Source organism: Acomys minous (genome assembly GCF_964271855.1).
Source record: "Acomys minous genome assembly, chromosome: 4".
Classification (NCBI taxonomy): Eukaryota; Metazoa; Chordata; class Mammalia; order Rodentia; family Muridae; genus Acomys; species Acomys minous.
Window position 1 is genome coordinate 20780488 of NC_140486.1, and position 24588 is coordinate 20805075.

General features: G+C 47.7%; 1 protein-coding gene across 2 annotated transcripts; it reads right to left on the reverse strand.

Moving 5' to 3' along the window:
* Positions 1-1663: 1663 nt before the first annotated feature.
* CIDEA (cell death inducing DFFA like effector a) lies at positions 1664-24078 on the reverse strand. 2 transcript variants are annotated; one of them, XM_084778793.1, is made up of 5 exons: positions 23923-24078; positions 10770-10914; positions 9577-9723; positions 3087-3268; positions 1664-2087 (listed from the first exon to the last, which is right to left on the reverse strand). In XM_084778793.1, exons 1-5 carry the CDS (start codon positions 23958-23960, stop codon positions 1946-1948), a joined length of 654 nt encoding a protein of 217 aa, XP_084634919.1. In that variant the 5' UTR covers positions 23961-24078; the 3' UTR covers positions 1664-1945. The 2 variants fall into 2 exon arrangements, with proteins under 2 accessions (XP_084634919.1, XP_084634920.1); XM_084778794.1 differs by lacking the exon at positions 23923-24078 and adding an exon at positions 23518-23663.
* Between the last annotated feature and the right edge of the window lie 510 nt (positions 24079-24588).

The window sequence follows — 24588 nt, forward strand, 5'->3', positions numbered from 1 at the left end:
GTGCATGTATATGTGTGTGCGTGTGTGTGTGTGTGTGTGTGTGTGTGTGTGTGTGTGTGTGTGTGCGTGTGTGCATGCCTGATGGTGGAGGGGGAACTTGTAGGCTTACTGTCTGTTCACAGTGCTAGAACAGGCAACTAGGAATGAGAACTGAGCCACTGTTTTCTTCAGCAACGTCTAAGCCTGGGAAGCTGACTCAACAGGATGAATTTAATAGGAACTGAAGTGTCTCCCCAGGGGCTGTTAACTCTTCACTCAGGGAGCAGCACCTCAGTTCCCCTGGGGAGTCTATTCCCTCCTCGGAAGACAGGGTAGAGGAGACACAGTGAGAGCCTCCCCCCAGGGGCTGAGGATGACACTTGGGTTTCCGTTGAGCAGTGTGGCCCAATGATAAAAGTTCCTCGTAAGGTACTTTGAGGGCCTACACCCAGCCGAGCATCAGCTAGAACCCATGGCCAACAAGGCGTTTGCTTTGGCCAGTTGCTAAGCAGAGCTTGGCACCTTGCCACAAGGGTTCTCTTGGCGCCATGGCAGCGCTTGGCTTCCAACCCGAGTTCCAACAGTTTTGTTTCCTTCTAAAATCAAGGATGAAATTACCCCGCCCCCAACCCCGCCCCCAGATGGCCCCTTACGCAGGTCCTTAAGCTTTAGGGCCTTTGGGGGGCTCATTAAAAGCCTTTAAAGGGGCAGGGGCCGGGCCGGGGCAGGGGGAGGGGCAGGGGCAGGGGCAGGGGCAGGGGCAGGGATGTGGGCAGAAGATGGCTCGGTGGGTAAAGAGCTTACACTACAAGCTTGCAGACCCGAGTCTGAATGCCGGAGCCTCTGTAAGGCTGGCCACTTAACAACCAGTGGTTCTCAACCTATGGGTTGTGACTCCCACAGGGGTCACATATCAGATATTTATATTACAATTCATAAAACTAGCACAGTTACAGCTCTGGACTAGCAACGACATACTTTTATGGTTGGGGGCCACCACAGCACGAGGAACTGTATTAAAGGGTCACAATGTTAGGGAGGCTGAGAAGCACTGGTTTACAGTGCTGTGAGTCTACCATCTCCGTGCGCCTACAGCCAGCTGGAGGCGGAGACAGGAGACTCCTGACGCTTGTGCTAGCCTGTGTGGCTTTCCCAACAAGGCAGAACTGACCCTGAGGTTGTCTTCTGCACTCACACTATATGATCATGTACACACACACACACACACACACACACACACACACACACACACACGAGGAAAAGATCCTTTGGAAGGAAAACCTAAACCAAATAAAATCCTGGCTTATGTGACAGATCATGACTTTTGCATTGAGTACCAATAAGGATTAAACAAGCATCAGGGCTAGAGAGATGACTCAGTGGTTAAGAGCTGCTTTTCCAGGTCCCATCCCGAGTGCCCACAGGGAGGCTCACAACTGTCTATGACTCCTCTGAGGAGGTCTGGCGCCCTCTTCTGGCCTTCTAGGGCACTGAATGCACATGTTGCATAGATATACACACAGGCCAAAACAAAACAAACAAAAACCCACCCACAAAATGAAATAAATAAAAAAGAAAGACTAATCAGCAGTGACAACTCTCTTTCTGTCTTTGGTTCTGGTTTTCGGTCTGTGTGAAAGTACTCATCTCCAGAGAGATGAACCAGTCTCAAGAAAGTAGGGCATGTATTAAAACGGTTCTTGTGATGGGTTTATTTCAACTGGCAAGGATCCATCCAAAGTGTCTAATTCATATGCCTTTTGCTCCCAGACACTCTGCTGTGAGTCCCTTTCTAAGGCCCTTGAAAGGACCCCCTCCCTCCTCTCCCCTGCAGGAAGCCTGCTGCTCAGCCCGTACTGTGTCCCACCAAACCCCCTTCCTTCCCATTGGCATCCCACAGCCTCTACACGAAGGTAGTAAATTCACATGTAAGGTGGGCCCTCTGGGTCTACGTAGGTTGACCTGATCACATGAACCAGCCCTTGGTGCTAGGCTTGGGGGATGGCTGCTCTTCTGTATCGCCCAGTGCTCGGAGCATGTATGCGCCTGCGTAGACCAGGAACTGTCCTACCACCTGAGCCGCATAGGACATAAACCGCAACAGACTTCTGCAACACAGCAAGATGGAGACACATCAGGCTTGGGATTCTGGCCAGGACAAAGTTCAAATGGCAGATCCTCTCCCATCTGACTAGGTTCCAAGGAGGCAGCAAGCACGCGTGAGTGGTAGCATCCACAGAATACCACTTTCAGGGCGCACAGTATAGGCTGCCAGGGCTCTCCAGGCCCAGGGACACTCACTGGGGGCACAGCATAGCCCTCAAGCCACTTTGACAGGAGACTGCCTAAGTAGGACCTCAAGGGCCCCACAGAGCCCCTGCCACTCTCGAGAACATATTTTTGCTATGCGAGGATTCCTGCAGCTTGAGTGGGTGGGTGGGGCTTGCTGCTGCATCTCCTGGGTCAAGACCAGTCAAGCTGAGGAAAGTTGTAGCAAGAACTGGGCTTATGACGTTCTGATGGGGCCTTGTGGAGGGTAAGGTACCTGGGACATTCCAGCTTGCTCCTCAGAGCGAGGGGACACTTTGCTCTGTCCCAGCCTCTGAAGTCCCAAGACTGAACTTAGTGTTATTTCAAGCTGAGTCAAACAAAATGTGTTCCTTCAAGTTCTTATTATTTTCCTAGCCTCAGAAGTTTTCGCTCCGGCTTTTTGTAAGATGACAATGTGTGTGCATGTGTGCGTGCACGCGTATGCACGCGCACACATGTGTGTTTACACATGCATGCAAGCACGTTTGTGCGTGAGTGTGTGTATGCACGTGAGCGTCCATGTGTGCATGTTGCTGGGCATTAGACGTAGGGGCTCTAACATGCCAAGCAGGTGCTTTACCGCTGAGCTATATTCCCAGCTGAACTTTGCACTTTCTGATATGAGTCTGTGGTCTAAAAGTTAAACTGAAGACTACGTGGATCAGCACACACCTGATGACAACAGAAGATCCAAGACCTGTTGTGGGGCCCTGGGGCAGGAGACAAGGCGGGAAGAACCCCCTGTGCCACACCTAGGTGTTTCCAGACCCCACAGATAGCCCCATGCAGACTGTTACCTTAACATGGCCTTGACGCTTGTGCATCGGATGTCGTAGGACACTGAGTACATCTCATACATGGTGGCCTTGACATTGAGGCAGCCAAGGAAGTCTTTGGGATTCAGTCGGTACAGGTCGAAGGTAACTCTGGCTATTCCCGATTTCTTTGGTTGCTGGCAGACTGGGACATACTTAGTGCCCTAGAGCATTGAAGCAAGGGACAGACTTAGGAGTGGTGCTGGCCAAGACACTTGAACCACACAATTCTGGGGTTATGCCAAAGTTAGAGTCTCCTAAATGTCAGCTGTAATTAGTCTGGTCATACTTATAGCAATACATACTCATCCCTCATCAACCTCCAGTTTAGTGACTCAGATGAGTTTGCTTTGGCTGTGAAGACTTCATGTCTGAGGCATAGAGGTATGCCTGCTTAGGGTGCTGAGGCTTGCTTCTTTGCATGGAGGCCCGAGGCTACCTCTTGAGTATCCGAGGCTACCCCTGGAGTATATGAGGACATGGTCAGCCCCCTCTTCTAATTGTCACAAAGCCATAGAGGAACAGGAAGCACTGTTTCCATTTCATTTCACAAGTAGCCCTGATGGAGAAAATGCTGGAACTCTGGGACTTGGGGAACGGATAGAACAAGCCTGTCTTGGGGTATCTTCTATTTCCCAGTAACTCCCAAGGAGGAAAGATGACTTTCTGGAAACATTAGCCACTTATCGACTCTCTGTCCACCAGGGACACTAGGTGACCCTTCAGGTTGTGGCGGGGCCTGGGGGGCATATGCTCCCACGTTTGTAGATAGCTCTACAACAGACTCTGAGAGAACCAATTCTGCCTCATGAGTTGCTTTCCTAAGTGAAGTTTTTTGTTTTTTTGTTTTTTCCACACACCAGTCCCACTGTATCCAGGGTCAAACTTAGATGATGCAAGAGTCCCTTGCCTCAGGAGCCTGGGGGTTGGGAGGACTTGAAAACTGCATGTTATGTAATGAAAAACAAACAAACAAACAAACAAACAAACATACTTGAAATTAAAACATAAGTTCCCCTAAAAGTGTGCCAGCCTTTCTTGATGAAGCTAATGCTGGTGTTCCCTCTTCCAACCACCCAGATCATAAACGACAAGCGGTTCTGGTTGGCACCCAGTGTACCATGCCCAAGAGGCTGTGCCTCCCCTCTACCAACTATCCACTCTCCGAGGGAGAAACGTCATTCAAAAAAACCCCAAACTGGGGCTGGAGAGGTGGCTCAGAGGTTAAGAGCACTGGCTGTTCTTCCAGAGGACCAAGGTTCAATTCCCAGCACCCACATGGTGGCTCATAACTGTCTGTAACTCCAGTTCAAGGGGATACACATGCAGCCAAAACCCTAACGCACACGAAAATAAATAAATCTTGAAAAATAATCGCAAACTGAGTCAGACATGATGGCACACAACTTTATTCCCAACACTTGTGTGAGGCAGAGGCAGGCAGATCTCTGTGGGTTTGAGGCCAGCCTGCTCTACAGGCAAGTGTCAGGACAGCCTGGGCTATGCAGAGACACTTTCTCAAGACAAACAAACAAGCAACTCAAGACTAAGGAATAGAAGGGCTTAAACTTCTTCACTTCTTCACATTGTTTTCTGGCTTCTCAAAGTTTATCTGACTCTCCCTTTAGGGTTCCTTAAGTGCTAAACCAAGATGCCCTCACAATGCTAAACGTAGGGGCCCTGCCAGCTGGGTATGCAGGAAGCCTGCAGGAAAGGAAGGGCATGACTGGGCCCTGTCTTCTGCCAGAGTGGCAGGAAGCATCTTGGGATTTTAGGACTCCAAGACTGAGCAAGGGAGACATCTGGTGGCTGTTTCTTGGTTGAGGTTTTTGCTCCAGTCAGAATGGGCCTCAGATAACCTTCCTGAGGTAACAATCTGTCCTCTGCAGGGAGCACTCAGTCTACCTTACAGGAAAATGGCTGAGAAATTAAAGCAGGTGATGACTCCAGAGTGTTTGATGGGGCTTAGTGGTAGAGCATGAGCTATGTGTATCTGTGAGGGCCTGGGTTCCATCCTCTCCCTCAACCCCAAATCCTCAGGTAGCCCTTGAACACGGCAGTCACAACATTTACACTTACTGCATCTTGTCATGACTTGGCTCTGTGCTACGTTTCATAGGTCCCATTACTGTGCAGGGCTTAAATGTGTCACTTCCAAACTCACCTCTGAAGTCTCATTTGCATAAACAGGAAACACCTTTCCCATTGTGTCAGTTTCCCATTGCTGCTATAACAAGTTACCCACAGCCTCAGCTTAGAAGTCACGTGCTCAGGCTGTGACGGTTCTGGGAACAGGGATCCTGTCCAGTGTCCCCACCTTCCTTGGCCCTCCTCTTCCCCTGCATCTCATTGTAGATCTTCTCCTCCTGCGCTCCTACCCCATGAGGACCCTGCGGTGACCCTGGCTTCTGGGATAACACAGGATGGTCTCTCTATTTCACAACACACATCTGTGAAGAACCCTCTGGTTCTGAGAACGAAAGCAGACATTCTGGAGGTCACGCAAGTGCACACCTTACACAGAAACCACACGGGGGAGGAGCCACTGTGTGGGAGAATACTGGCCTGGCCTGTGGCAAGCCATGGCTAGCTTGTCCCCCACACTACAAATAGTCAAAAAAGAAAGCCCAGAAGAAGAAAGAATTGGGAGATGGGTGGTGGTGATGCACACCCTTAATCCTAGCACTCGGGAGGCAGAGGCAGGTGGATCTCTGTGAGTTCGAGGCCAGCCCCATCTATAGATTGAATTCCAGGGTAGTCAGGGCAAGAAGGAAAAAGAGGAAGAGGAGGAAGAGAAAGAAGAAAAGGGAGAGAAAGAAAGAAGGAAATAAAGAAAGGAAGAAAGAAGGAAAGAAAGAAAGGAGGAAGGAAAGAAAAACTGGCAGAGCCCAAGATTAATCTGTCCTTTTAAAGATTTTCTAATCTGCCTGTTCTAAGGGAATGGTTATTGTGGTGGTCCTGTTCCAGGAAAGGCAACCATTCCTTTGTTTCTGGAGTTGCTATGACCAACATGTTATGTTTTTGTCCTGCTGCTGCAACCCCACTTATTTACCTGCCGACCTCCCCACCATTTGTAACCACCTACTCCTGAGTTATCTTTCCCATGTCCAGCACTGATCTCTTGAGCCCCGCCTTAGGAGGAGACAGCTTGTGCACATGAATAAAGCTTGTTTTGTTTTTTTGTTTTTGGTTTTTTTGTTTTTGTTTTTTTGAGACAAGGTCTCTCTGTGTAGCCTTGACTGTCCTGGACTTGCTTTGTAGACCAGGCTAGGCCTGAATTTACAGCGGTCCACCTGCCTCTGCCTACCAAGTACTGGGATTAAAGGTGTGTGCCACCACCACCCGGCTTGAATAAAGCTTGCTTTAATTTGGCCATGATTGGGTTGGTGGCCTTCTCCTTGCATCTGTGGAATTAGCACATACGTACATGCAGGCAAAATACTCATACATAGAAAACAAAATAATTTTTAAAGTTATGAGGCACATTTTGGGCATATGTACACACATATATAGATATATATGTTATAATAAGACAAAGTGAAACAGCTACCCCCAGAGGTGCTGTGAGTCTGTGTCCTCTGGCTATCCCACCACACTCAGGGGGAAACTACCTTGGCTGTGCATCTTTCCCATGAACAGTATATTGCTAATTTTGAATTATCTGGAAATGGTTTAAATGTAGATCACGCTGTGGTCTGGAGATAGAGGATCAAGCTTTATATCCCTTCCGGGTGGTAAATACTAAACACAATTGTGCATCTCTGTTCTCCCAAGTCCTGATTTTCTACTGCACACTTGGAGAAAACGTGTAGCTCAGGGAATTAGTCTTTTTCTTTGTTCTTTTTCTTTTATTTTTCTGCTATTTTCGTTTTGGGGTTGGGGATCCAACCCAGGGCCTTGTGCACCTGAAGTGTGTTTACCACTAAGCTACGCCCCAGCTCCAAGTCAGTGTTTCCCCAATGACCCAAGTATGATGTCTCAGAATCACTCTGATGGAAGATCCTTTCAAAATGCAAGACAGATGGACGTGCTCGGTGGAGCAAAGTGACAGACTCTGGGACCCCTCAAGTTCTCCAGTGCAGTTGTACTTTGTGGACTCAGCAACTGCCGACTCTCAGTGCAGGATCAAGGCAGAGTATTCTCAGCAGTATGCAACTTGTTATGCTGTGTCCCAGGCCTCTCCATCTTCCCATCTGCAGCCAGGCCAGATTTTTTCCTTCCTAGTTCCACCCAAGTGACAGAGTATAGCAGTTTAGCACAGAAGTATGCCTATAGTGTGTGCTCGTGTGTGTATATTTAAACATGAGCTTTGACCAATGGCCTAATCCTTAGTGAGTGTGTGTGCATGCGCACACTCATCACACACACTTCCATCACTATATCCTTGCTCAGGCAGTGGCCTCTTGCTGAGGCAGGAGCAAGCAGTAGGGCAGCACCACTCATATCAGAGCACATATCATGTGCATACATATGTGTGTATGTCTGTGTGTGTATGTGTATGAGTATGTGTGTGTGTGTATATATATATGCACACATACCTTTACTCAGAGAACAGAAAAGGCATCAGATCCCTGGAAGTGGAGTTACAGATGGTTGTGAGCTGCCATGTGGGTGCTAGGAACTGAACCTAGCTCCTCTGCAAGAGCAGCAAATGCTCTTCATTGCTGAGTCATCTCTCTAGCTCTAAGAATTCCACTGTCTTCTAGCCATTAAAGAGATTTGCAGTGGGTCCCCTAGTAAGGGGAGCAAAGGCTGTCTTGGCCATGGACTCTGTTGCCTTCAATTACTCCTCTCTCCCACCCCGCTGCCCCCCTGGCCAGGTCACAGAGGAAGAGGAGGATGCAGGCAGGTCCTCAAGAAACTGGATAGGCTGGAGTAAGTTGGTAGGGGAGGAGGGATCTCCCTTTCTTAGGACTAGGGGAGGGGGATAGGGAGGGAGAGGGAGGGGCTGTGATTGAGATGTAAAGTGAATAAATTTTAAAAACTAAAGCCGGCAGGCGTGGTGGCGCACGCCTTTAATCCCAGCACTCGGGAGGCAGAGGCAGAGGCAGAGGCAGGCGGATCGCTGCGAGTTCGAGGCCAGTCTGGTCTACAAAGTGAGTCCAGGACAGCCAAGGCTACACAGAGAAAGCCTGTTTCGAAGAACCAAAATAAATAAATAAATAAAAACAATAAGCCTAGTTCCTTGCTCTTTTTTTGGAGAGTGTTCATTTATTTTTAGGAAACTATTTTCCTATTAGAAATGTGGCTTAAGCTCACCTTTACTGTTATTAGTCAACACATTTTTTAATTTCTCAGTTTTAATCTTGAATAGTGGAAACGTCTGTACTTATGGATTATAGTTTCTCAACCCTGGTACAAGTGGCACTTGGAACTAGGTGATCCTTTGTCACAAAGGCTGTGTGTTGCAGTTTCCCTACTAGATTGTAACAGTGTCCTCTGCCCCAGTTTATCACTAAACCGTCTTCAGATATTACTCCATGGCTCCTAAGGGCAAAACATGCCCAGGTGAGAACCTCTGATCGACAGCTGTTTGTGCAACCCACATTAACAAAGGGTCTCGGAGTCTTCGTTACTTTTCATGAATCCTGAGATAAAAACGTCTGAAGGTGGCTGCCGGATGCACTGTTCTTCTATGCTGTTCTCACACGGCACAGTTATGGGATCTGCGCAGACAATGCCTGTAGCTGCCCTACATGTGTCTTCAAGGTTGAAAAGCATTTTGTTCAAGCAAATATACAGTAACCTGTCAATCTATGCGAACTCAAATGGACATACAATAATGGTTGCACATCTCCATCCTACTGCAGTGGACATGTGGTTTGTTGCCAGAATTTACCACTACTCACAAAGGTGACACGGGTGATCTGATACACATCTGCTGTAGAGGTGCTAGTGTGATCTAGGTGCGTGTCCTGGGATGGATCCATGTTCCCAGGCCACAGACTGCCTTTCAACTCTGCTCTTTTACATAGCAGTTTGTGGGAGGCTGGGGAAGCTTTTCCTATATCTTAAAGATGGAAAAAGAGATCATGGGGCTCTGGTTTCCTCTTTGCTCTCTCTACCCCATGGTTCTGATATCAGTGGAACTGCCCTACTGCTTGCTCCTGCCTCAGCAAGAGGCCACTGCCTGAGCAAGGAGGAAATATTTGATTACAGTGATGGAAGTGTGTGTGATGAGCATACACACACACACACATACACACACACACACACACACACACACACACACTCACTCACTAAGGTTTAGGCCATTGGCCAAAGCTCATGTTTAAAAGTCATATGATCTAAATTCAGAAACATCAACATTTCTAGAAACACTTGAGAGTCCTTTTGAGTGTTGTGGCTGTAGCTTGGAGGTGAATACATTCAGTATATGATCAGGATGTGGCCACCCAACACCAACCTAGACAGTGCACTTACAGGTAGAACGTCTAGCCAGTTGTTGCTTGCGTAGCAAGGCTGTACTCACCGGCGTCCATTTCTGTCCCTTTTCCAAGATCATGAAATGTGTGTTGTTCCTCAGGGTCTGAAAGAACTCCTCGGTGTCCACCACGGTCCCATCCTCCTCCAGCACCAGCGTGACCAGGCCAGCTGTGATAGCCAGGATATCCAGAGTCTAGGTTTGCAAGGGAGGAGAGAAACGAGGTGAAGGGAGCTATTTACACAGACCATCAGTGACGTTCATGTTAAGGTTTCTGGAGGGCTGGCTGGCTGGGGTAAAGCTGTGCCGGTGAAGAAAGCCATGGACTGCCGTGTGCAATCCAGCCTTCACTCAGAAGAACAGACTACGGTTTTCGAATGGACCTCTCTCTTCCCAGGGAATAGGTGATCTAGTGCATGTTGGCAGTCTCTGTGGTTGCCTGTCATGCAGAGGAATAAGCAGAAGACCCTGCACATCTTGTACTTCAAGCACACGGCTTTCTGCAGCACCTGCTTTAGGGTCTGCATGCCGCAAGCCCATTTCTCATTTCTGCAGGCATCTCTGAGTGTCTAGGATTCTTCTTTATTTGAGAACACTGTTTCCCTCCCTCTCTCTCTTCTTTCCTTCCTTCCTTTCCTCCTTTCTTTCTTTGACACAGGCCCTCTCTATGTAATCCTGGCTGCCCTGGTATTTGCTCTGTAGACCAGGCTGGCCGCAAACACAGAGATCCGCTTCCCTCGAGTGCTAGGATTAAAAGTGTGTGTCACCACTGCCTGGGAGATGTGCCTTTTCTTTTCTTTTCTTTTCTTTTCTTTTTGAGACAGGGTTTCTCTGTGTAGCCTTGGCTGTCCTGGACTCACTTTGTAGACCAGGCTGGCCTCGAACTCACAGTCATCTGCTTGCCTCTGCCTCCTGAGTGCTGGGATTAAAGGCATGTGCCACCACACCTGGCATCTTTTTTTTTTTAAAGATTTATTTATTACATACACAGTGTTCTGCCTGCATGTGCACCTGCACACCAGAAGAGGACACCAGACCTCATCTTACATGACTGAGAGCCTCCATGTGGTTGCTGGGACTTGAACGCAGGACCTCTGGGACAGCAGACAGTGATCTTAATGTCTGAGCCACCTCGCCAGCCCTGATGTGCTTTTTCTTAACGCTTGTGTCTTGGCACTGGCTTAGTGCCAGGGCCTGGACTCTGAGCTAGCAAAGGGTACCCAAGATTGTGACCACAGTACCTTGCTGATAAGCTCCTGCAGGGTGCTAGCCATCACCCCACGCCGGCTGCTTCGGTCATGGTTTGAGACCCGAAAAGGACGAGCTGGATGCATGAGGGGTGTCAGCAGGGCTTTCTTAGTCTGCAACCCCATGAGTGTCAGGGGCCTATGGAGCAGGCACAGAGGAGAACCATCCTTTAGACAAGGGTTTCCTATTATTATCCCTCTCCAACCCCCAAGATAGGGTTTCTCTGTATAACAGTCCTGGCTGTCCTGGAACTTGCTCTGTAGACCAGGCTGGCCTCAAACTCAAAGAGATACATTTGCCTCTTCTTCCAGAGTGCTAGGATTAAAGGCATGCACCACCAAGGCCAGGCTTTTTAAGAAGATGTTACACACACACACACACACACACACACACACACACACACACAAAGACAGACAGACACATACACACACAAATATATATATATATACAGGGTTTCTCTGTGTAGCCTTAGCTGTCCTGGACTCACTCTGTAGACCAGGCTGGCCTCGAACTTACAGAGATCCACCTGCCTCTGCCTCCCAGGTACTGGGATTACAGTTGTGCGCTACCTGCCCCTCTGCAACTTTAGTATTTGCATCTAAAAGAAAGAAACATACCACTTAGGAATTACTAAATGTTACATACATCCATAATTTCATGGAGCAAGTAACACATACACTCAGCACACCCAGGGGCTGCCCTCAGTTTACTCCTTGGCCCCTCTCCAAAGCATACTCTATATCTATTGATTCAAAAACTTTCAGATTTATTTTGTAAGTGTACGAGTATTTTGCCTGCATGTATATATGTGTACCACATGCGTGCCTGGTACCTCGGGAGTTTAGAAGAGAGCATTGGATCCCCTGGAGCCGGCTCACAGGGGATTGTGAGCCACTATGTGGGTGCTGAGACTAGAACCTGGGTCCTGCCATAAGAGCAATCTGTGCTCTCAACCCCCAAGTCATCTCTCCAGCCCCCAGACACATACTTACTTAATATCATTTTTATGCGTGCCTGCATGTGTATGATGTGCACACTTGGGCACACATGTCACAGTGTGTGAGCAGAGGTCAGAGGGCACCTTTGTGGAGATTGGCCTCACCTTTTACTTTTATGTGGGTTTTGGGGATCAAATGCAGGTTGCCAAGCTAGTGAACCAAGAGCCTTTGCCCCACTGAGGCACCTCAGCAAGCCCGCTGGGTGGGTTTTAAAGTGGAAAAACTCAAGAAAATGATTTCTAGTGATTACAAATTAGCTACACCAATTTAGAGAGTTGGTGTATACAAACAAATGGTACATATTTGTATAATACTGGCACAGAATTAATTTAGAAACCAGATACTGGTCAATGTATCAGTCAATTTAGGATTTTCTTTTGTTTTGTTTTTAGTGTAGGGGGCAGAACTCAGGGCTCAGTGCTTGCTAGGCATATGCTCTGCCACTGAGCTGGTTCCGGCTCCTCAACCAAGGTTTTGAGATCAGAATAAACAGAACAGCCATCATAAATGTCATTGGAAGACCAGAAAGACAAAACTCCAGGTCCCAAGTCACATGAAGCCTTGCATTTAGTTTTAATTCTTTGGAAAATGTGGAATTATACCCCTTCTGTTAAGCCAGGTTACATCATGTAAAACAGCATGTGCTCAGTTATGCTCTTTGCATATGTACTCTTAGACATGAGAGATATTATTTACTAGTCTCCTTTCTAAGCAAAACCTAAGTCCTAGACTTCAGCTGAGGCAGATCTACTACTGACAATTTAAACAATGGACCCCCAAACCACACCAACATGGATCAGGGAAATAACAACATCAACATCGAGACAACATTTTCTGAGGAGAACAAGTCAACCCTCTATTATTCAATTTTTGTTAATGGGAAAACTACAAAAAAGCAGTATGGTGGGTTGGTGAGAAAGAACGAAGACGGCTGCTCTCTCAGTAGCTAGTTAGGAAAAACTATTGTTTTATTTGGCTTTGTTTAATTAACCCGATCTTCAAACTTCAGTGTGGTTGTTTCTGTCTTGGTGGTTTTGAGTCAGGGTCTCCTGTAGAGGTTAGCTTTCAACTCCCTATGTGGCAGAGGATGACCCTGAGCCCCAGGCACCCACCACCACCTTTCACAGGTCAGCTAGGTGCTATTGGCTAAGTAAGGAATGGGTGAGCAAAGTCTGCGTATTTGACAATGCAGGACACCCACTGCCGTGAAAGAACGCCAAACTGCCTCTGACATACCACTGTGTGTGCTCAAGTAACACACAGTGTTTAACAAACTAGAGAACTAATCCTGGGAAGTGAAGCATTGAGACCCTGCCTAAAAATAGCTCCATTGGGGTGACAAGAGTGCTGTTGACCCTCAGTGGTTAAGGCTTTGTGGAAACCAGGTGAGTGACACACAAGATGTTTTAACCCAGGCTTGTGGGCTCTTTTTCAGTTAGGAACAAAGCCCTAAAGAGGCTATCCCAAGGGGCCGGAGAGAAAGCTGCTCTTTCAGAAGACCTAGCTTTGATTCTCAGCACCCACATTGTAGCTCACAACTGTAACTCCACTTCTAGGGGATCTGATGTCCTCTTCTGGCATCTGTGGGTACTGCATGCATGTGGTGCACATATATGCATTCTGACATGCATGTATGCTGCCTGTTTTTGGATCACTTCCCCCTAGCTGGGCTGCCTTGCCTGGCCTCAGTGGAAGATGATGCATTCAGTCCTGATGCAACTTGATGTTCTGGGGAGGGTCGATGTGGGGGAGGGCTCCCCCTTTTTTGAGAAGGGGGAGGGGGAGGGGGGAGGAAGAGTGTGAGAGGGCAGGACCAGGAAGAGAAGAGGGAGGGGGCTGCATTTGGGACATAAAGTGAATAAATAAATAAGTTAAAAAAAAAACCATACACATAAAATAAAAGTAAACAACCTTTTAAACAAAACAAAATAAAACAAAGCAAAAACAAAACAAACAAACAAAACCTTGTCAGGTTAAGTCCTGTTGCTACCTGGTTGACGTGTCTGAGGAAGCGCAGAAGAGGACTGACTGCCAACACCTGCCACGCAACTTCCCATGCCCCTCCCTTTCCTCCCCATCCCTCTCTCTATGGCTCCACCAACAAGTTGGTACTCTGGAATCAGACCCGGATGGTCTTAAGTACACACAATCAGCATCACCAGGGTTTCAAGACTGCTTGTTTCTGAGCACCTGCCATGGTAATTCTTCAGACACCCCATTGTCACCACACCATCACACCCCATTTCTCAGGTGAGAGGTCTTGGCTCTCAACATGGCTTCTCAACGTCATCCAAAGTGGTAAAGGTAAGCGATGGGATGGGTTGTGGTATTTGTTCTAAGCTAAATTTTTCTGTTGGGTGGGAGAGCTTCAGATCCAAGCAGTCAACAGCATTCTGGAGCAACCAAGTCAAAAGCATAGCAGCTTAAAACATGATTATTTAATTATTTATTTATTTATTTGGTTTTTCAACACAGGGTTTCTCTGTGTAGCCTTGGCTGTCCTGGACTCACTGTGGACCAAGCTGGCCTCAACCTCATAGAGATCCACCTGCCTCTGCCTCCTGAGTGCTGTGATTAAAGGTGTATGCCACTACACCTAGGTATTTTACAATATAATAATAATAATAATAATAATAATAAATATAATAAATAAATAATTAATAAATAATAATAATAATTATTATTATTATGAGACAGAGTCTCTCTATGTAGTCCTAGATGTCCTGGAACATGCATTGTAGATCAGGCTGGCCTTGAACTCATGAAGATCTGCCTTCCTCTGCCTCTGGGATTAAAATTTTACACTACTTTGGGCTGGAGAGGTGGCTCAGGGGTTAGGAGCACTGGCTGCTCTTCCAAAGGTTCTGAGTTCAATTCCCAGCAACCACGTGGTGGTTCACAACCATCTATAATGAGATCTGGTGCCTTAAATCTTGCATGCAGGCATACATGCAGTCAGAGTACTCTATACATAATAAATAGATAGATAGATAGATAAATCTTTAAGAAAAAAAAAAAAGGCTTGCACCACCATGCCCAGCCAAATTTTATTATTTTTAATTAAGTATAGGTGTGTATGTTCACATGCAGGTGTATGCAAGTGAAGGCAGGTGCATGTGAAAGACAGACACTACAAATTACAAATGGTTGTGAGCCTCCTGGGGTGAGTTCTAAGAACTAAACTCAGGTCCTTTGAAGGGCATCAAGTACTCTTACCCACAGCAAGTTTGTATTTATATGCTGGATTCCTCCTTCCTTTCACATGTAGAAAGTGACTTCACAATTTGCTTCCCATGAGGCTGCACTCAGGGGACTCGGATAGACCAAAGGGTCCCCGACCTGGGTCTCCCATAAGAAAGACCTTGGAACCTTGAGCAGAGACCTAGATGGGCCCAGCACAGCAGTGGACCTGCTGGCATAGGACTCCTGAACTTCTGCCTTGATTCGGAGGAGTTGCACCGGGTTTCTGTTGCACAACCCACAGAAGAAATGTTCACACATGGCTGAGCTACCACTAGGGCAGAATTCACGCAGTGCTGTCACACCTGGTGACTTGGAAGGCAGCGGTTAGGGACTGGCTATGCTTATGCTTCCCAACCAGCATCCCAGCTTTGTCCTCAGCCTACTCTGTACTGTGAAACTCTAATCTGGACATGTCCTCATAAGGAAGAGAGAAAAACAAAGTTCTCCATCAGGCAAACACCTGTGTACACTAAGGGATTACCGAGAAACTCGTAGGTCATAGTCATGAGTTAGATGGTGACCCAGGGACAGTAGGCAGTGGGGAAGGTCACTAAGCAGTGCCAAGTTTGGAGTTTTCAACATACACCCAAAGTTTTTGGAGGGCAGGCCCATTTTTGAAACAGGGTCTCAATATGACCAGGAACTCATGTCCTCCTGCCTCTGTCTTCTATGTGCTATAGCTGCAGGCCTGTGTCAGCACACCTGACTCTCTAAGCACAACTTTCTTACCTTGGTGTCTGTCCCTCAGGAGATTCTGAGCTCCCTGTGGAGAGTCTATGTCCTACTCTGAGAGAAAGTCATTGCTATTATCCACGAGGGCTCCGGAAGCTGCAGCGGCTGCCTGAGCATCCCCCTTCCCACATGCACACACATGCCATTTTTTGCTAAGTCAAAAGCATGGCAGGATGACTTAAGAGACACAAGAGAACAAGGGCCCTGTATTGGAAACACCAAAAAAAGTCCTGGTCTAACCACATGCAGCAGAAGGCACGTTTTTGACCTAATTAACTGGCCTCCATATCTCCAGTTCTCCCCACTGGAAAAAGATACATGTCTTCCCAAGAACCACTCCAGTAACCTGGTCCAGCTGAAGAGTTCAAAAGCCTCCACTGTCTTTTCTCATCTGACAAGATAAGAGCTGGCAATCACTGTGGCCCTCGGAGCCTCTGCCTGCCCTCTGGGCAGCCTGCTTGGCTAGGAAGGACAGTGGGTCTTTTGTTCTTAGCATACTATTTCCTCACCAGGAACTGGTTCATTGCTTGAGATAAGACTCTTGGAACAAATACACACACACACACACACACACACACACACACTGTACATACGCACACACACAGAATACACACACACACAGACATAGACACAGAGACATACAGTATATATACACATACACAGACACACAGAGAGACACACAGAACACACACATACAGAATATACAGACACACACAGACTATACATACACAGAGAGACATACACAGAGAGACATACAGAAGACACGCCTAGAGACACACAGAACACATGAACACAGACACACAGACACACAGAACACACACACAGACATAGACAGAGACATACAGAACACAGACAGAGACACAGACACACAGAACACACACACACATGGAGATACAGAACACACATAGACACGCAGACACTCACGCAACCCAAATCCGAACATTTATATCAAGAATGAATACCTTAATGTTTCAAATGTAAGAAATCAGGCTAGGTGTTGGTGGCACATGCCTTTAATCCCAGCACTTGGGAGGCAGAGGCAGGTAGATTACTGTGAGTTTGAGGCCAGCCTGGTCTACAAAGCCTGTCCAGGACAGTCAAGGCTACACAGAGATGCCCTGTCTCGAAAAACCAAAAAAACCAAACCAAACAAAACAAAACCCAAAAATTTGCAGATACTCAGGGCTCACTGTGACCTAGACTACTCTAGTCTGTCAGCCCGAGGTCCCAAAGAAAGACCCTATTACAACAGTCTGTCTCCCAAATCAAGACTATCTTATTCTGGGTGGTGGTAGCACACGCCTTTAATCTCAGCACTTGGGAGGCAGAGGCAGACAGGTCTCTGAGTTCAAGGCCAGCCTGGTCTACAGAGCTAGTTCCAGGACAGCCAGGGCTACACAGAAAAACTATTGAAAATCAAAAAACAGCTGGGCAGTGGTGGTGCACGCCTTTAATCCCAGCACTTGGGAGGCAGAGGCAGGTGGATCACTGTGAGTTCAAGTCCAGCCTGGTCTACAAAGCGCGTCTAGGACATCCAAGGTAACACAGAGAAACCTTGTCTCAACAACACACAAAGGGATTAAATGAACATTTATTCACACTAAACCTGCTTAGCAGACATGTATGAACACTGACATCTCCAACTAAATGATCAACTGAGCCAAGCTGCTGAGTGAACAACAGGTCAGAGTGTTACTGAACAGGCTGTGAGTGAACAACAGGTCAGGGTGTTACTGAACAGGCTGTGAGTGAACAACAGGTCAGGGTGTTACTGAACAGGCTGTGAGTGAACAACAGGTCAGGGTGTTACTGAACAGGCTGTGAGTGGTTCCTAGCCACGCTGTCCCATAGGAAAGACAGAATGCCTTACATGGGGCCATTGGCACCCTGCTGAAAGTGGGGTTTCTGTTTCCATCCCCTCAAAATTCTGACTTGTCAAAGGTAAGATAGGGCACCTGAAGAGTTGAGGGTGTGGCTTAGTCATCAGCAGAATATAGGGCCCAGAAATCAGTTCTCCTTCCTCGCTCTCTCCCCAAAAGCAAAACAGCAAGAGGACCGAGGAGCCTCCGGACTCTGCTTTCCACCACGCCAACAGTGAAAGCAGTTGCTCCCTAATTCCTTGGAAAATGGGTGCAGACAATTCTACGAAGTAGGAAGGGAAGCAACTCATTGAGGAAAAATAATAAGGAAGCGAGGTGTTTAAGGAAGTAGATTGTTAGAGGAAATCAAAACAATAATAGAAATCAGATTTCATAGAATATTCTCGAACATTGTCATGTATCAGATCTCCCAGAAGAGAGACACAAAGCCAGAAGCCATAGATTGACATCCCACGTGAGCTTTTCCCCAAAAGATCACTACCCCTTCCCACAGACATACACTTACACACCAGAGGGAAAAGGCCAAAAACAAGATCAAAATCCCAGCTCATCATCAGTAAGGCCATGACTATGTGAAACCTCAACCTCATCTCATTGACTCAATGTACCCGAGCAAGAGCAGTCTCAAGGGGAATAAAATGCATGCTGTCAAATGTATTGCTTCACAAAATAATAGAATGCTCACCAGATTCAGACCTCATACCAAGGGCCCACCAGACAAGACTGAGTGAATCCCCCTCAACTTCTATGAAAGACTTCTATTCCCTCTCAGGCACCCAGGAGCTTGCTTGCTGCTGCTCTGTGGTACATTCCAGTCAGGTCTCTGTCCTTTGTGCCTTTGGTAAACTCTCATACCACCTGGCCCACTGGCCTTGCCCACTATTCCATAAAAAGCTTTCTTCGTGTGCTACTCACGGGCTGATGTCTCTCCTGAAAGTGCTGGAGGAAAGGCCCTGGAACTAGGTCTTGGAGAGAAATACAGCTGTCTGCCATTAACCTCAGGGGTGGATCCCAGGAACCCCAGTGTCCCCACATCCACAGATGCTCAAGTCTCTTATACAAGATGTAATGTTTGTAGAACCCACGAGAATCCTCTTGAATGTTTTGACCACCTGCAGATTACTGAACGAACCAAGTACAATGTAAGTAGCTGCTCTACTCTATAACATAGGAGAAAGGCTGTGTCTGTGCAGGTGAAACTGAAAAAATACAGATATTTTCCAGAGCCAGAGATGGTGGTACATACCTGTACCCTCGGGTGGCACACATCTGCACTCTCAGGTGGTATATACTTGCACTCTCAGGTGATACACACCTGTACCCTCAGGTGGTACACATCTGCACATTCAAGTGGTACACATCTGCACTCTCAGATGGTACACAACTTCACACTCAGGTGGTACACATGTATATCCTCAGGTGGTACATATCTATAGCCTCAGGTGGTACATATCTGTATACTCAGGTGATATACACCTGCACATTCAGGTGGTACACACCTGCACTCTCAGGTGGTACACACCTTCATCCTCAGGTGGTACACACCTGCACTCTCAGGTGGTACACACCTGCACTCTTAGATGGTACACATCTTCACCCTCAGGTGATGCATACCTGCACTCTCAGGTGGTACACATCTTCACCCTCAGGTGATGCATACCTGCACTCTCAGGTGGTATACACCTGCACTCTTAGATGGTACACATCTGCACCCTCAGGTGGTACACACTGTAGATGATACAGAATGACTGCATTCTCACTGCCTGAAGAGGCGGAAGCAGTCAGGTCACAAGTTTGAGGCCAGACGGGGCTACATAAGAGAATCTAGTCTTAGTATCAAGAAAAGCACCCAACCAACCTCCTCTCCAAACAAAATCAATCACCATTTTTCCCCCTGCAGTTGGCTGAATCGGGGCAGATGCCATGGTGTAGTTTTCTTCTTTTGCTGTTATTAGTGACGGAAGCTAAGGGATCAGCCATAGCTGCTGTATGTTAGTCATTCAGAAAACAGGGAATGCACATGAGGGAAGTAAAGAACAGAAAGAAAAAGATCAGGTAAACAGCACAGGGCCAAGAATATGTGTGGACAATGTGAGGTCAAACACAAGCAAGAGAGAGAGAGAGAGGAGATGACAACTGGGAAGTGCCCATCAGGCTTAGAGAGCTGTCCACAGCCACACAGGGCCGAGTCCAAGGGTAGCTGGACCTAACGGCAAATTCCAGCAAATTAGGCTTCCTATCACCAGGCTCCCCACACCACGGCCCCTTGTAAGTAGCACATACGGTTGGAACGCGCCTGCCCACACATCTGAACCCAGGCTGCCTGACCCTTGTCTATTCTCACTGACCTAACAGAATGCTTGCTCTAAGAGCGCAGGACACAAGACTAAAGCCCTTGAGCATTTTGCAATATTATTGTGAAAGGATGTTTGGTTCCAGAAACAGAAAGCCTGGAGATTTGCTGTGGCAAACCTGTTATCTTTCTAACATCACCAGTGGAGCCAGGATAAATTCTGAGCTGAAAGAGCAGGTGTACAAAACCAAGTTCTTATCAGAGGGAAGGCATTCTGATTCTTTTTTGAATGACACTGGAGATGGAGCCTCTGGTGTCAAGCAGTCCCTGTACCACTGAGCAGCACCCAACCATTGAAGATCTTCTGAATAATTAGGAACGCTCATGTTGCCCTTTCAGGGTGAATATCAGCTTTGTAACAACTTCATAGTTTGGCCAAAGCAGACTTTGTCTGTGATGATAAACACCTATAAATATCCAGAGTTTTGCTGGAAGACTCCAGGCTTCTTTCCTTCTTACCAAGGTCTCCAGCGGTTACTGGCTTGTCGACAAGCTGTTTCTGAACTTGCAGTTAGGCGTGGGAAAGAGGACTCAGCAGTTAAGAGTGCATACAGCAATTGCACAGGACCCAAGTTTGGTTCCCAGTTCTCACATCAGGTAGCTCACAACGATTTGTAACTCCAGCTCCAGGAAACCCTACACATCTTTTCTCCCCCTCAGGCATTCCACACACAAATATGCACATATGCACACAAATAAAATAAAATAAAAAAACCAGCTGGTCATAGTGGAGCATGCCTTTAATCCCAGCACTCAGGAGGCAGAGGGAAGCAGATTTCTGTGAGTTCGAGGCCAGCCTGGTTTATAAAGAGAGTTCTAGGACAGCCAGGGCTATTACACAGAGAAACCCTGTCTCGAAAAACAAAAATAAATAAATAAACAAATAAGTAAATAAAACTTAAAAAAATATATATATCATTGAAGAAGACTTTGTAACTTGTGTGAATGTGGTATGTGTACATTGGGTAATCTGCTTCATCAGTCTTTTTACCTTATAGAATATATATATATATTCTATATATATATATAGTACATCTATATATAAAGACCGAAAGACCAGGTCTTTTTTTGAATCTGGAGCTAGACTGGTGGCCAAGGGGCTCCGAGCACCCTCCTGCCTCTGTCTCCCACACGGCTGAGGTTCTGGGTGCCTATGATCATGCCTGGCTTTACATGAGGGGGCTTGCATCTGAACTGACACTTCTGCTTAGGCAGGAAGCACACCAACCTCTGAGCTGTTTCTCCTGCCCCAAGGACTTCATACCTGTTGACAAGCATCCTTTCTCCCACCTCAGCCCGGGGCTTCCTCCATGCCTACTCTACTACGGAGCCCCACCCCCAGGACAAGTATCTAGCTTCTTCATAATGTGTTTATTGATTAAGTCCCCTCCCTGGCCCACTCCAGTTAGTAACTAATGAATGACAACTACAGTGAACTGTTCTGGGCTGTTTGCATCCACTGACAGGAAAAAGAAATACAGCAGTACTAACAATGAACACATAGTGCGCCTTGCCTGTGGCTCTTTAGCCTGGATAGGATTTTAAAGAAGGGTGGGGAAGGGGAGAAAAAAAATCTTTCCCCTTCAGCCAGCAAGTATCATAGGTTGTTTTCTTCTGGTTTTGTTTGGAATCAAGTCAGGCCAAAGGATTAGAGCAGCCTGGTCAACAAGTAAGTAGATTTTTTTTTTTTTAAAGAACCGAAGCAAGTTTGTCACTAACAAGAAGAAGCCATGAGCTCTGGTTACTTTTCAGTCTGGAATGGAGGTGCCATAGATCATACAGTCTCCAGTGTTTTGCTTTACTGAGTCACTCCCTCCTCACACACGATGACACCGTGGAGACATCACCCATGTTTCCACATTTTGGATTTCAGTAAACCATTGCCAGGTCAGATACAAGGCTAAGGTCAGCAGGCAGCCTTCACGCCTCCTGCTCTGAGGCAAACCAGGGCCTGCTTGGTGAACCTCAGCCCTTGGAGAAGGGGAGGAGAATCACAGAGCCGAGGCTCTTGTCCTTAAAAGTGCTGGTGAGAGCAGATGCTAAAGAGAAGCCCCCCACCCCCCACTCCCCAGTCTGAGCAGCAGGGCTAGATGGATGAGGGAAAATAAGGCTCTTGGCACAGGCAGACAGGAGCAGAGGAAGCGGGGGAGCTAAAGTGGAAGGCCGCAGGTGAAATTAAGAAATCTGGCCAAGAGCTGTGTCATGTTGTGAGTGGTCCTCCCCATTTAAACGTGGATGGTCCTCCCACCCATCGTTTGCCACGGTGTTATTTGGGAGACTTTAGTTAGTTAGTTAGTTAGTTAGTTTGTTTTGTTTTCATTTGTTTTATTTGTTTGTTTGTTTTGAGACAAGGTTTCTCTGTATAGTCTTGGCTGTCCTGGACTCGCTTTGTAGACCAGGCTGGCCTCGAACTCACAGAGATCCACCTGCCTCTGCCTCTGCCTCCCGAGTGCTGGGATAAAAGGTGTGCGCCACCACCATCTGGTTTTGGGAACCTTTTAGAAATTTCCCAACCCCCAAAAGTTAAACCTTTGTTTCAAGAGGAAGCAGGTAGCATCCAGGAAGACCGGTCTTTTTCCTTCTAGTAGCTACTATTCTAACTTTGTGGACTGACACACTGTTTCCCTTCTGGCCCTGTCTGATAAGCTGCTGGACACCCACAGTTGGTGACCCTACGCTTCCTCGCCCACATTTCTCTCAAGAGATACACAGTGAGATCTGTCACTGTGGGGCCTGTGGCTTCTTTCTCCATCCTTCTGCGGTACTTTCACTATCTTTAGAGAGCCAAGATCTCACTGTTGAACCTGCTCTGTGAAGTCACTGCCCTGCTACTGGCCGTGACTCTAAAAGCCAGTCATCTAGACTAGAAAAAGAATCAGAGGCAAGAACAGTTTGAGTTCGAGACCAGCCTGGACTGGTCTCCAACTTGCAGTTCTAAACTAGACTGGGCCTTAGAAGGAGACCCCAAACGTCCTTCAGTCTCTGTCAGTCTCTCTCTCTCTCTCTCTCTCTCTCTCTCTCTCTCTCTCTGTGTTTCTAATTCCTTCTCTCTATGTCTCTCATCTTCACTGTGTCTGTCTCTCATTCCCTGTCTCTGTGTCTCTGTCCCCAAATCTCTGTCTCTAATGTCTCTGCCTCAGTGTCCCTCTGTGTCTCTGCCTCTTTCTTACAGACACACACCCAGACACACACCCCTCTGCCTCATAATGTCTAGGATATTACTAAGAACTAGAGTGTTCTATTAATATATGGAGATTAAATCGAAGAGGGGTGTGTGTGTGTGTGTGTGTGTGTGTGTGTGTGTGTGTGTGTGTGTGTGAGAGAGAGAGAGAGAGATACCAGTGGCTTGGAGCAAGACCACTCTAAAAGGGCCAAATCTGCCCCTCAAAAACCTGAATAAAGCAGCCTCTCCTGAATAGGCATGGTCTGCACTCAACCCGATGCCTGGACTCTCCTCTAATCCCCCCAATTTGATTCTAAGTCCCAAGAAACAGAGAAGCTTTGACCAGCATAGACACTCCAGGGTTCCCAGTACCTCATCTTCTGTAGGAGCTGCGAGAGATGCGGCCACCCCTCCGCGTTCACCACTGTCGCCTTTTTTTTTTTTTAAACAGACTTCCACGCACCTCGGAAGCTCCCTACCCCGCACCTGCGTCCCTTTTCAGGAGGAACTTCGGGGTTGCTGAGCCGGTTGGCGATGACTGGCGAGGGTGGGGGCAGGCCCGGCGGTGCGGACTGGCAAGGGGACCATGGTCGAAGGAGCGGAGACCGGGGTGGATGATAGGGTGTGAGAAGAAGGAGGGGCTCGGGGTTCACGGGAACGCGCAGGGAGATGGTGACTTGGGGCACAGAAGGACCCGGGAGCAGAGGAAATAGAGACGACCAGAGTACACAGGAAGAAGGGTGACCCGGGACATAGGGGTACAAGGGCAGCACTCGCCTGATAAGGGCTCCCGCGTAGTCCCTGGCGGTCTCCATTGACGCGGGTCCTCCTGTCCCCAGGCCGCTCCTCTTAAATCACTGCCCTGTCCTGTCCGCCCCGCCCCGCGGCGGCTTGACCCGACCGAGCCCAGACCTTAGCGGCAGGCTGAGCTTCTGCGAGCAGCAATTAATTTTGGCTCCCACGCCTGGGTCCCGGGGCCACGCCCCTACGCGGGCAAACGGTGCCGAGGACCCTGGAACCCCAGATTTGGTGGTGTTAGTGACTATTGTCAAGTTGTTTATTTTTCTCTTCTGGAGGCGGGGGGGGGGGGTTGGGGGTGACTGGTGACATCGCCAGTGCCAGCGACATCACTTGGCAGTGGAAAAGCAGGTGTGCGTGGGGCAAGCGAATTGTCTTCATTCTCGAGTCTTCAGAGCCCGAACTAGTGGTTGGGCGGCTGGCCAGCGAGTTCCCGGGGAACAGGAGGAAGTAGCTGGGGACAGGCGGAAGCTAAGCACTACGGGTTCTTGGAGATTCCCGGGCTTCCCGGTGAGTAAGTAACACAGTCGAGTGAAGGGAGTGGAGGAAGCGTAGGTCTGTCATGATTAATTACTAGAGCTGTAGGTTAGAGAGACAGAAGGAAAGCACAAAGTTGATCCCGCTGGGAAGGAAAGCACAAAGTTG